Raw genomic sequence first — 12,458 nt, 5'->3', positions numbered from 1 at the left:
ATTTTGTCCTGGCTGTTTTTGCAGAGCTTTTGCCCCACCGGTGCTGCGGATAGCGCTATATGAGCCACCAAAAAGCCCCACACTTTGAGCATGTCGCGCTCCGCGTAAGGCGGCTCCTGAATCCATCTGGCCTTTGCCGACATGTCTTCCTTGAGCAACTCTCGCCACTTGCCCAGGATGTTCCTCTCCCTATTGTTGGGAACCAGTTGGGACCTCCCTTCCTCTTCCTCCTCCTCCTCCTCATTGAGACCCAAGCCTTCCACATCTGAAAAGTGAGCACCAAACTCCCCTCGCAGGAAGCTGTCCACCACCTGAGCGATGTGCGCCTCTTGACTGAGCAGGCTTTTCCCCTGCTGTTTGCACCTGGCTAGCGCCTCCCCCGCTTCCAAGCCTCTCTCCATCCTCCTCTAGCACTGCCCTCTCCCTCTCTCCAGGTATTAACTTCATACCTCCACAAGGGGGCTCCCTAGAGTCCATTGACTTCATGGACCCAGGCTGTGAAGGCTCAGCTGGCTTTTGTGGAGCCTGCATGGCACCTCCCCCCATCCCACGTCTCTCCTTTGATTCTCTTGACTTTCTAGCCTCCCCAGGTCTTCTGTCCATACCTAATTGAGGGCTGCCCTCTACCTCCATCTCTTCCCCCGGCTCCTGTACCCTTTCCCTTCCGTCTGCTTGTCTATCCCACTCCTTTCCTCCCCCAGAGAGTCCCCCCTTAAGTTGCCAGGCAAACACTGTGCTACTGCTGCTGCTATTGGCAGACATGTCCCTGGCTTCCTACCCACCTCCTTCTGGTTCCCCATTGGCTCCTTGCCCAGCCACTCCATTTCTATCCGCACTTGCCAAAGGGCTGTCTAACCCTAAATCCCTCTCATCTCCATCCGCTCGCCCGACGAGGTCTCGACCCGCATATACTAATTTTTTCCTAACGGAGGTGCGTTTTTTAACCGTCGGCGGGGTCTCGATCGATCCCCCTTCCGATTCCGATTCTTTGTCACCGCTCTCTATTTCACTGGATTCGTCCTCCCACGTCCCTAAATTTAAAGGCCTCTCCCCGGAAGCGAAACCCTCCCCATCTCTTTCGGCTAAAGACCGATCCCTCCACCGAATCGGCGGAGTCGCCGTTCCACCCTCCGTTTCCTCACCGCTTTGCGGGGACTCCGCAGATGCAGAGATCCCCTGAGCACTGGTTCCGGCCCGATCACAGGATGTCTCTCGTGGCGTCTCTCCTTCCTCTTTCTCCGGAGCGCGACTCTCCATCCCTTCCGCGGAACGCTCCCGCGACCCTTCAGGGACTTCCTACGTATCCTGTGGCCTAGGAACAGAAGCTGGCTCATCCCGTTTAAGGCTTCGTCTCTGTTTCAGGTAATTAATCAGTCTTCCTATCCAGTCTATATAAGTTTGGACTGTAAGCAACGTCTCTCCGTTATTTATTTCCTTCCATATGAGAGGTCGATCCATGCTTTTTTCCGGTTTCTCCCATTCTCTGACGACCGTTTGGAAAAAGCGAATCAATTCTTCTTCGGTCAACCACTCCGGTAACCCTTTCTGCGAGGTCCTGGGCTTTCTTCTCATCAGGATTTTCTCCACAGCTCTCATGGATAAAACCCGTGCCCTAGCGACATCTCTCATGGAGTGCGTAAAGGTCCCCTTATATACTTCCATGAGGGGCCCGCTCATTTTATCGAAAACCTTTAGAATGTTATCTTGGCTGAGTTTAGAAAAATTGAGCTCCACGGGGGCATCGACAAAGGCGGCATGAGCCACCAGGAACCCCCACAACTTCACCAGGTCGCTTTTGTCATAAGGAGGTTGCAGAAGCCAGCTATGCAAGTCTTCCAGGTCGCTCTGCATTTGCTCTTCCCATTTTTAAAAAATTCTTCTCTCTGGAATTGGGCGGAAGCGTTGGGCCGCCTTCCAAACTTTCCGCATCCCGTCCCAATTCCTCCACCGTTCTCAATTCTCCATCTGAAAATAGGGTCTCCATTCTGCCTTCTAAGAAGTCATCGATGTCTCCCTCCACTAATTGTTCTAGGTCCCGCTGTACAGGCTGCAACGTTGTATTTTCCTCCTCTATAGTTAAGTGTGCCGCTTGATCTTCGTGATCTTGCACGGGGAGGGCCAAGGGAAATTTCTGCGCACTAGGGTCTCGCACCTGCAAACTAGGCATGGCAAACCCCAAATCTCCTTCTTCCCCGCGTTGCACAGCGTCCAGCGATCGTACAGAAAATTCAGAGGTCAGAACAGAAACCACCACGTCAGGGGTCTGGAAACCTTCCTCCTCTGACCGTGCATTGAATTGCACGCGTTTGGAAACAGTCCCTTTGTGATTTCTTTCTAGCTGCATGTATCTGTGAAGGCTCATTCGTCTGTGTCCCTGCCACTCCAAATCAGGCGTGGCCGTAAAGTTTGTTTGTAACTTGAGAGGGGATCTGTCCCTCCCCTCTAGCAACGACTTCCATTCTAATTTCCTGCCTCGCAAAGAGAACATCCTGTTCCGCTCTCTGCAAAAAGGCTGAGTCATTCTTTCCCTGCAAGGGGCCTAGCCTATTTAGATCACAATCTGAAGCCTGGGACTCTATTTGCCTTTCCTCCCCAGCAGAGTTAGGGCGCACGGGGCTGAAATACACAGTGGTGGAGGTCTTTTGTAAAGTCCTGCGGTTAGAACAAAGCTGTTCCGTTTTTAAATGTACAGAGTCAGGCAGTTTGTTTTTTTCTTTAATGTCAGGTAAATCCAAAACCTCCACACCCAGGAGTAAGTTTGTCCCCTGTACTTTCTTCCCTCTTTTACTCTGCCCGTTGGCTTCTTCCTGGTTATCGGGGGGTACAGTTGGTAAAACTCCCTTTCCCCCCTCTTGCTCTTTAACTTGAGTACCACTTTGCAAGTCTGAAGGATTCTCCAAACCGTCTCTCAGGGCTTTTCCACAGAAAGACTCACCATGCTGTGTGCAGTCAGCCATTTTCCCTTCTTCTTCAGCCTTGTTGTTTGCTGGCTCTTTTTCATTTTCATTGAATAAATCAGTCTTTTGGAGGGTTTCAACCCCCAAAGTCAGATCTTCCGGTTCCTCTTTCATTGCCCCACCAGTCCCCAAGTTGGGACATGGGGTTCCTACATGAATTTCATCGCAAAACGACGTTTTCCCTAACTTCTCGAAGGAGCTCAGCAAACACACGTCTTCTCCCTTCGAAGGTTAGGGTTAGGGTTAGGGTTAGGGTTGGGTTTGGGTTAGGGTTGGGGTCCGGGGTCGGGGTTGGGTTAGGTTCGGGTTCGGTTCTGGGTTAGGGTTAGGTTCCGGGTTCGGGTTCGGCTTTGCTGAAGTCAAGATATATGACGTCCACAGCATTCCCACAGTCCACAAGGGAGGTTACTCGATCAAAAAATGAGATCAGATTAGTCTGACAGGATTTGTTCCTGACAAATCCATGTTGGCTTCTGGTAATCACTGCATAGTTTTCAAGGCACTTACAGATTAACTTCTTTATAATCTGCTCCAAAATTTTCCCAGGGATGGATGTCAGACTGACTGGTCTGTAGTTCCCAGGTTCCTCCTTTTTGCCCTTTTTGAAGATAGGGACAACGTTAGCCCTCCTCCAGTCATCTGGCACCTCACCCGTCTTCCATGATTTTGCAAAGATAATAGACAAAGGTTCTGAGAGTTCTTCCGCTAGCTCTTTCATTACTCTAGGATGCAGTTCATCGGGCCCTGGAGATTTGAACTCATTCAAGGAAATTAGGTGTTCTTTGACCATTTTTTTATCAATCTCAAACTGCAATTCTGCCCCCTCAACTTCTGCTTCACTTTTTCCAGGGGTGTCATAGACCCGCTTTTGGGAGAAGACCGAGGCAAAGTAGGAATTGAGCACTTCAGCCTTTTCTTTGTCGTCTGTTATCAATTTGCCATCCTCATTAAGCAGTTGAACCACCATTTCTTTCCTCTGTCTTTTACTACTCACGTATCTGAAGAAAGCCTTTTTATTGCTTTTAGCATCCCTCGCTAATCTCAGCTCATTCACAGCTTTAGCCTTCCTGACGCCATTTCGGCACTTCTGCGCCACTTGTCTGTACTCTTCTTTTGTAGCCTGGCCTTCCTTCCACTTCCTATATGTATTGTTTTTTGTTTTCAGGTCATCTCTAAGCTTTTTGTGGAGTCACATTGGTTTCCTTTGTTGTCTTCTATCTTTTCTCCTTGTTGGAATTGTTTATAACTGTGCCTTTAAAATTTCCTTTTTTAAATACTCCCACCCATCCTGCACTCTTTTTCTCATTAGACTCATTTGCCACGGCACCTTACTTATCATAGTTCTGAGTTTATTAAAATCAGCTTTCCTAAAATCCAGAGAACGTGTATGGCTACACTCAACTTTTGTCTCCTTCATAATCAAGAATTCAAGTATGACATGGTCACTTTCCCCCAGAGTTCCCGTAACTGCCACTTTATCCACTAAGTCATCCCTATTGGTCAATATCAAGTCAAGGATTGCCGATCCTCTAGTTCCTTCCTCCACTTTCTGTAGGAGAAAGTTATCACCCACACGTCAGGAATTTCTTGGAAGGGCCGCTTTTAGCAGTATTTGTCTCCCAACAGATATCAGGGTAATTGAAGTCCCCCATCACTACTACATCACACTTCCTTGAAACACTGGCAATTTGTTTCTCAAAAGTTTCGTCCTCATCTTCTCCTTGATTGAGTGGTCGGTAGTAGACTCCGATTATCATGTTCTTTTTATTCCTTGCCCCATTTATTTTAATCCAGATGTTCTCGACGGGGCTCCCAGGCTCATCCGTCTGCATTTCTGTGCAGGGATAGGTATTTTTAACATATAGTGCAACTCCACCTTCCTTTCTAGTTCTTCTGTTCTTTTGGAACAAGTTATATCCTTCAATTGCTATATTCCAGTCATGGGAGTCATCCCTCCCTCCCTCCCTGCAGCCCTTGATTCTGGTGTTTAGATGCCTGGTCCCACAGGCGATCTCGAGGGGATTCCCCTGAGCTTTGGCAAGGAGGAAGAGGAGGAGGAGAAATCGCTGCAGCATTTGTACTCGCATGAATTGGACAAATTGCAAGAACTCACTGCTGCGGTTTTGCTGTCTTTACTGAGTCAGCGAGGGGGCAGTTGGGCTCGGCAGATTTTACTAAAGCAACAGCTTCGTAAGAGCCAGGATCAAGGTATCCTTTCTCCGAGGGTAAGAACGGGGAGCCCGTGGAATCGGGTGGGGTGGGGTGCATCACTGCCAACGCCATCTCCCGGGCATTGGTGCCTCTGGAAGCTGTGAGCCGCTGGTCCCTGCGAGAGGACCTCTCCGAGGGAACAATTTCCGGAAGGGTGGCTGAGATGCAGCCGCAGCAACAGAGTCCTGTGTCACCTGAAAGACTGAACACTTTTATTATGGCAAAGGCTTTTGTGGGCTACTTTCCACTTCATCAGAGGCATGAAGGGCTATCCTAAATGGCAGAAACAGACACTCGAAGGGGCATGGGAAGCGGGGGAGAGGACAGTTGTAACAGGGGAGGGCAGAGGGAAATGAAACGCAGGAAGCAGAGACAGTGGCACACCCAGTTCTTAGCCATTCGCAGAGCCCACCAGGCCTCCTGGGACGGGAAAGCTCATGAATCCACGTAGACCAAAGGGAATCCTGCACCCCAATTCAAGCCACGGGTGGAACTCCTGACGCAAGTGGCAATTCTGCAGTTTCACGCTGCCGCCTCCCTTTGAAGGTCCTTTGCTCAGGGAGTCCCAGTGGCAGAATCATTCCGGTTCATTGACGGATTGATCAAAGCATCAATTATGGGTATGATCAGGCCTTCCTACAGATGCAACTGCAGAGTATGACAAAGATGTAGCAAGGATCTTGATGTTGTGCAGACTTCTACTGTTACTTTCTACTGTTAGTTTTACCCTACCCTGTGCCTGCTTACCCTACCCTGTACCTGTTTGCATTCTCTTCCCCACCTTATTGTTTTACTATGATTTTATTAGATTGTAAGCCTATGCGGCAGGGTCTTGCTATTTACTGTTTTACTCTGTACAGCACCATGTACACTGATGGTGCTATATAAATAAATAATAATAATAAATAATAATACTAATAATAAGGATGGGGAAGGTGGGGAGGCGGAGAGAGGAGGGCAGCTGCTTGTAACTTCCTTTCTCTAAAACACTTTCATGCCCCCAGCCCATCTCATCAAAGCATGATTTCAAGGGAGGCCTACAAAGCAAAGGAACAAGCCACTCAATGCGACACACGCCAAGGAGAAAAACCTCCAAACGGACCAGAAGTGTATAAACGTCCTTGGTAAATAAAACAGGATCTGGCCCAGCCCCTGCAGGGGAGGCGCTGCGTCGCCCCCAAACACAGCCTTTAGGGTGGGCATGATATGGTTGTGGGGAACCACAGAGAGAGAGAGAGAGAGAGAGAGAGAAGCAGCCAGCCTGGCTCTAGCCAGGCTGGGAGGGCTGAATGGGGAGGGGGGCGCTCTGGGCACCTCAGCAAAGAAGCATGTTGTTTCACATGGGGGGGGCAAGGGGGAATTGCTTGTGCAACCCTCCCCCACAGTGCATGGCACCTTTAAGGCATAAAAGGAACCTTTTGCCCCTCTAGTCCGCTGGACTCCGTGGTTTCCCTCTCAGTACCAGCATGGAAGGCTAGAGTGCCTTTGGCCATTCAAGCCAGCAACGCTCTATGGCTCCTTTCAAGATAAAGGTTTTGAGAAATCATGGAGTTCAGCTGGCTAGAATGGCACAAGACCAGAGAGCCACCTTCTAATGAAAAGCTGGGGCGGGGGTGGACAGTTAAGACCCTGATCAAGGAGATAAGGGGGAATTAGGGAGGATTCTGTTGGTGTGTGTGGGTCAGACAGATGGTTGGGGCAGGGTGCCTCCAGCCTCAGCCATGGCTGCTTCCGGCCAAGCCCACCAACTGTCCCCTGCAGCTCACCCAGTATTTAAATGCAATATTATAGCACAAATCATGGGGAGGTCAAAGAAATGGCTGCAACTGAAACGTAGTATCGGGCTCCAGCAGTGTCCTGTTGGCTCACACCGCACACCTTGAGCAGCTCACAGTATGCATGCATTTGCCCCTGTGGCTTGCACTTACATAGTCCCTTGGAGGCAACGTCTATTCACCGCAGGCGACCAGTCCGGGTGCCCAAGTCTCAGATCCGTCCTCCTTCACGGCCCACCCTCGGCCATGCCAAGGGACATTCCTGCTGCACTTTGAGCACCGGCAGAGTCAGGCCTTCCCTTGCATGAATTTGTTGTTGTTTATTCGTTCAGTCGCTTCCGACTCTTCGTGCTTATTAAGTTTTGGGTAGACAAAGAAATTATAATTATTCATACCCTTTCTCCTGGGTTTGAAAATGTCAGAAGAGCTCCCCACATTCTAGTCAGAGCTGGGGTTTACAGGATCCCCTGCTGAGTGCATCCTTCTTTGAAGCGACTCTAGGTGTCTATTTTGATGGAACCCCATGCCACACTCGGAGCATTTGTAAGGCTTCCCACGAATATGAATTCTTCGGTGTGAGTTGAGGTGGGTGCTCTGGTTGAAGCTCTTTCTGCACTCCAAGCATTTATAGGGCTTCTCTCCTGTGTGAATCCTTTGATGCACTTTAAGAACCCTGGTATCACTGAAACTCTTTCCACACTCGGCACATTTGTAGGGCTTCTCCTGGGTGTGAATTCTTTGATGCACTTTCAGGCTTCTGCTATCACTGAAACTCTTTCCACACTCAGAGCATTTGTAGGGCTTCTCCTGGGTGTGAATCCTTTGATGCACTTTCAGGCTTCTGCAATCACTGAAGTTCTTTCCACACGCAGAGCATTTATAGGGTTTCTCCCCTGTATGAATTCTCTGGTGGGATATAAGGATTATGCGTTGACTGAAACTCTTTCCGCACTCAGAACATTTAAAGGGCTTCTCCCCTGTGTTAATTTTTTGATGTATTTTAAGGTTTCCGCTATTGCTGAAAGTCTTTCCACACACAGAGCATTTATCTGGTTTCTCCCCTGTGTGAATTCTTTGATGCGATTTAAGAATTATTCTTTGACTGAAACACTTTCCACACTCAAAGCACTTATAGGGTTTTTCTCCTGTGTGAGTTCTCTGATGTCTTTTCAGGTGCGTGCTATGACTGAAACTCTTTCCACACGTCGAACATTTATAGGGCTTCAGCCCTGTGTGGATTCTCTGATGTTTATTAAGATTTGAGCTCTGGCTGAAACTCTTTCCACACTCAGGGCATTTATAGGGCTTCTCCCCAGTATGGATTCTTTGATGCGATTTAAGTTCTGGGCTGCGACTGAAGCTCTTTCCACACTCAGAGCTCTTATAGGGCTTCTCCTCTGCATGAATTCTTTCACGTCTTTTAAGGTTTCTGCCGTCACTGAAACACTTCCCACACGTGGAGCATTTGTAGGGCTTCTCCCCTGTATGAATACTCCTCTCATGCCATTGAAGACTTAAGCTATGACTGAAACTTTTTCCACACGTGGAGCACTTATAGGGCTTCTTCCCTGCATGGAGCCTTGGATGCAAGCTGAGGGCTGAGCTGTGGCTGAATTGCTTCCCGCACTCCAAGAGTTTAGACGTTTTCTCTCCTAGGTGGGTTCTTTGATGTTTAATAAGGTCCGTCGGTTGACCAAAGCTCTTTCCACACTCAGAGCATTTCAAGAGCTTCGCCACGTCGCCACCGTCCCTAACGTCCCCTTCACAAGGTTCTTCCAGGATTGGGAGGACGTGGAAGTCCGACCCCTCGAAGGCAATGCATTTGCTCCCCCACTTTGGTTTCTCTTCCACTCCCATTCTCTGCGGCTCACCTTCTCTGCTGCTGTCCTGGCCATCACCTGCGGGGATCGGAAGAGAGATCAGGGACAAATCGGGAACAAGCGCCACGCATGGCACCTCGGGAGGGAAGGCAGAGCTGGCCAAATATACGAAGCTTCCTCTTGGTGATCGATAGCACAGGCCAGCAACGTGGCCCACAGAGCGTGGGACACTTTGCATGCCTACGGCCCTGGCATCTACGAGGGGAGGCCACGCCCACAGTGAGCCCAGGAAGGCCACTTCCGCCCGTCAAAGCAGGTAATGCGGGGCGAAACGTCGACATGGCCTTCAAGGCCCTGTCGGCCACAGACGGTTCTCTCTCAGTGTAGACACGCGCTGCCCCTTTCCCCGGGTGAGAGAGTCTCTCCACCTGCTCGTCCCCGGCCGATTCTCTTCTGGCAGATCTCTCAAGCACACAGTGGGCGGCATTTAGCCAGAAGCCACCGGGTCTGCCAGGGGGGTGCAGCGCCTGACCCGAGGGCTCCACCACGCCTGGGCACTTACCGGCTGATTCCTCGCCTTCATCGGAGTCCTCAGCCAATGGATCTTCTTGCCCGGAAATGAGCTCTGCTCTGGGAACTGCAAGCCCTGTCAAAGAAAGCAGAAACGGAGAAATCCAACCTTAATGGACATTCGGGATTTAATACCGGCTGGCCTGAAGTCCCATCAGGGTCAGAGGAAGGAGAGGTAGGTCTGGCAACTCCAGAGCGGAGCAAAAGGTCCCTGCTTGGATCCAGAAGTATCAGTCTGCTAACAGAAGCCGGCCGCTGCTTGGCCACTGTGCTGTGCGATCACGCGCAAAGGGCTGGCGGGGAGAAGGCAGCAGGCGTCTCCTCCGTGGGAAGCGAAGCCGCCATGAGCAAGGGGGGAGGGGCCCTCTAAGAACACGCCCCTCCCTCCCAGGCTGAGCCAGGAGGCCCTGGCCCACAGGCAACCCCCCACCGCGGCTACGAAAAGGAGGCGAAGTTAGGAGCAGAAGAGCTCCCCGCCAGCTCAGAAGAGGGGGCGGCGGGTGTTTTGCCACGTCCTGGAGGGCTGCAGGTACATCACCTCCCCCGCCACGCTGAAGCAAGAGGCATCATCAAGGAAGCCGGGGGAGGCAAGAAGGCTCCGTTGTGAAATGAAAGCCTGGCTGCCATTCCACCCCCTCTGGCTGCAACAGAGGGAGGCAAGGGGGGGGGCACCCACAGCCCCAGAGGTCTCGCTCCCCTCTCTCCGCTGCTTCCCTTCAAGGTGGCCACGAGAAGGCCCGTTCTGAGCCCCTCCGGCACGTTCTGGTTCCTGCTTGAGCCCCGGCGGAAGGCTCCTCAGCTCCGTGCTCTTTCCATAAAGCAATTAAAAACAAATGGGAACGAAAATGGACAGAAACATTGGCAAATGAGAATGCAAGAGAGAATAGGATGCAATAGGAGAAGGGGGAGGAGGAGGATTTGAGGAAGAAATCACTGACAACACTTCTGAACACATCAGAACCTCGAAGGGAGGCAGTTAGATCACCGGATGAGAACCGAGTTAGACGTGCGCTACAGTGTGAGGGAGCGGAGGGCCTCTGCAGAGGGCCCTGGGGGGAGAATGCGCTTGTCGCCACTGTGGGGCTCGCAGGACCAGAGCTGGCTTCTGCAAGAGGGCAGCCTGAAGATGTGCGGCAAAAGGAAATTCGGTTCTACGCTTCACTGTTAAATTAAAAACATACAAGGCACCAGGACCAGGTGGCCAATGCAGGGCGCCTTACCCAGAGAAGCCAGGTTCCGGCAGTGCCACAGGTCTCCCGTGTGACGCCCCCGGGGGGACCCCTCTGGCCTGGATCCAATGGAGCGCCTCCTCCTCCGTGAAATGCAGTGAAATGCACCGCCATCTCCTCAAAGGTCACCAGATCCTGACGGAAGAAGAAAAAGCTGCATACGTGTCCTCCTTGCAGGCAACGTAAGCATCTAAAATGTCAGCCAAGGGGAAGGGTGGAGGAGGCTCTTCTGGAAGAGGCAAACCTTTATTGGCGGCGGTCAAAACCTCCCTTCCCCTTTCAGAGGAGGAGGGAAGAGGGCGCCACCTCCTTCAGGCTCGGGGAGAGGTGCCAGAGGCAGAGTGCCCAGCCCCAGCCCCGCCTGCCGGCCTCCTCAGGGACCCCTCTCCTACCTGTTCAGGCTGCTCAGAAGCGGTTTCCATCCCTCCACAAAGAGAAGGGGGCCGGCAGGGACCTCTGAGCATAATTCCATTTCCTAGGAGGGAGACAACAGGAGGATAGTTCATACTTCATAAGCATTTTCCATTTCAGTTCCCTTTCCTCGTGAGAAATCAATCTTCCTCCACTTTGAGCATAACTCAAAGCACGGCTTTGGATGCAAGCAAAGCCTTCATCTCTTGGGAAAGGAACCCCTCCTTTGTAAAGCACGTCAGAGGGGCGAGAGAGAGAGAGAGCAGAGCCCCCTCCCAGGCCCAGGTCACCAAGGGGCACGGAGAATTAGGCCTCTCCCACAGAGCGGGGCCACGTGGAAGCAGCCCTCCAGACCACCGTTACCCAGCGACGCGGTGCTTCCGCCGCCCTCCTGCACGATCCCTCTGAGCAGCGGACGCGGAGTGGAGCCGGACGGAGCCTTCCGTGCTTCAGGCGTCACGTGGGCCAGCGTCCCCTGCACCTGCAACAGGAGCGAGAAGCCCAGGTGATTAAGGGGGACAGGAAACAGAGAGGCCCGGGGAGGGGGGGAGGGGCTGGCCACGGCCCTGGGCCACCCAACGTGCTGCCACCTGTTCACAGCCGTGCCCTGGGCACCGAGCCCGGAAGATCGGGGGTCTGGCTGGGGGCAGAGCGTTCAACCCTGGCCTCAAGACAAGGATGATTCCCCTGCCAACTGCCTCGGGACCCTCCACGAAGGGCCTGATCCACACCCTGCCGCTGTTGGATTGGGGCATTCCTCTTTGGGAGGACAGCCAGGGGAAGCCCTGGCTGGGAGAAGGCTCCACGTGTTCTCTGGAGCCCCGTCCAGATCTGTGCGCCACCCCCCCACCCCATCTCACCTGCTGCTGCTCCTCCTCCTCCTCCTCCTCGTCCGGCTTCTTCTTCTCCTCCTCCTCCCGCTCCTGCTGCTGGCTCAGGAGGAAGCCTTCGGCCAGGGCCACCGCCTAGGGAGTGGTCTCCGGTCCACACCCTCTGACCCAGCTCTCCATCTCCGGGGGCAGGACGGCCAGGAACTGCTCCAGGACGACCAGGTCCAGCATCTGGGCCTTCGTGTGCCACTCGGGCCGCAGCCACCGGCGGCAGAGGGTCTGGAGGCAGCTGCAGACCTCGCGGGGCCCCTCGGCCTCCAGGTAGCGGAAGCGCCGGGCCTCGCAGCTGCCCGCGGCGGCGGCGGCCTCCTGCCGCCCCTCCTCCGGCTTCAGGCTCTTCCGCAGCAGCGCTCGGGCCCAGAGCCCCCCGCTGCCGCCGGGCTGGCCGTCATGGGGGCCGGGGGCTGCCGGCTGGGGCTCAGCAGCCGCCTCCTGCTCCTGCTGCTCCTGCTTGGGCGACTGGTGCGGCTGCAGCTCCGCCTCCAACAGCGCCCGCAGCATCTCCTTGCTCTGCGGCCGGTTTCGCTCCGGAGGGAAGGAGGGCTGGAGCGGGGGCGCGGGCGCGGGTGACCACATGCCGCCGGGGCCCCTGGCG

At 53.1% G+C, this 12,458-nt stretch overlaps 1 protein-coding gene and 1 long non-coding RNA gene across 2 annotated transcripts; both read right to left on the bottom strand.

Annotated features, from left to right (window-relative positions):
• Nucleotides 1-7,264: 7,264 nt before the first annotated feature.
• On the bottom strand, nucleotides 7,265-10,633 carry LOC134404681 (zinc finger protein OZF-like). Its single transcript, XM_063135499.1, has 3 exons — nucleotides 10,554-10,633; nucleotides 9,326-9,409; nucleotides 7,265-8,841 (listed from the first exon to the last, which is right to left on the bottom strand). The coding sequence occupies exon 3, from the start codon at nucleotides 8,798-8,800 to the stop codon at nucleotides 7,382-7,384; it is 1,419 nt and encodes a 472-aa protein (XP_062991569.1). The 5' UTR covers nucleotides 8,801-8,841; nucleotides 9,326-9,409; nucleotides 10,554-10,633; the 3' UTR covers nucleotides 7,265-7,381.
• Nucleotides 10,634-10,664: 31 nt separating this feature from the next.
• LOC134404974 (uncharacterized) lies at nucleotides 10,665-12,083 on the bottom strand. The gene is made up of 4 exons (XR_010025920.1): nucleotides 11,834-12,083; nucleotides 11,337-11,454; nucleotides 10,955-11,037; nucleotides 10,665-10,697 (listed from the first exon to the last, which is right to left on the bottom strand). It is a non-coding gene; the product is annotated as an uncharacterized LOC134404974 (long non-coding RNA).
• Between the last annotated feature and the right edge of the window lie 375 nt (nucleotides 12,084-12,458).

The sequence above is a fragment of the Elgaria multicarinata genome, chromosome 10, assembly GCF_023053635.1.
Source record: "Elgaria multicarinata webbii isolate HBS135686 ecotype San Diego chromosome 10, rElgMul1.1.pri, whole genome shotgun sequence".
NCBI lineage: Eukaryota > Metazoa > Chordata > Lepidosauria > Squamata > Anguidae > Elgaria > Elgaria multicarinata.
Note: the sequence above shows the minus strand (reverse complement) of the source record. Positions and strands in the feature narration are given on the sequence as shown.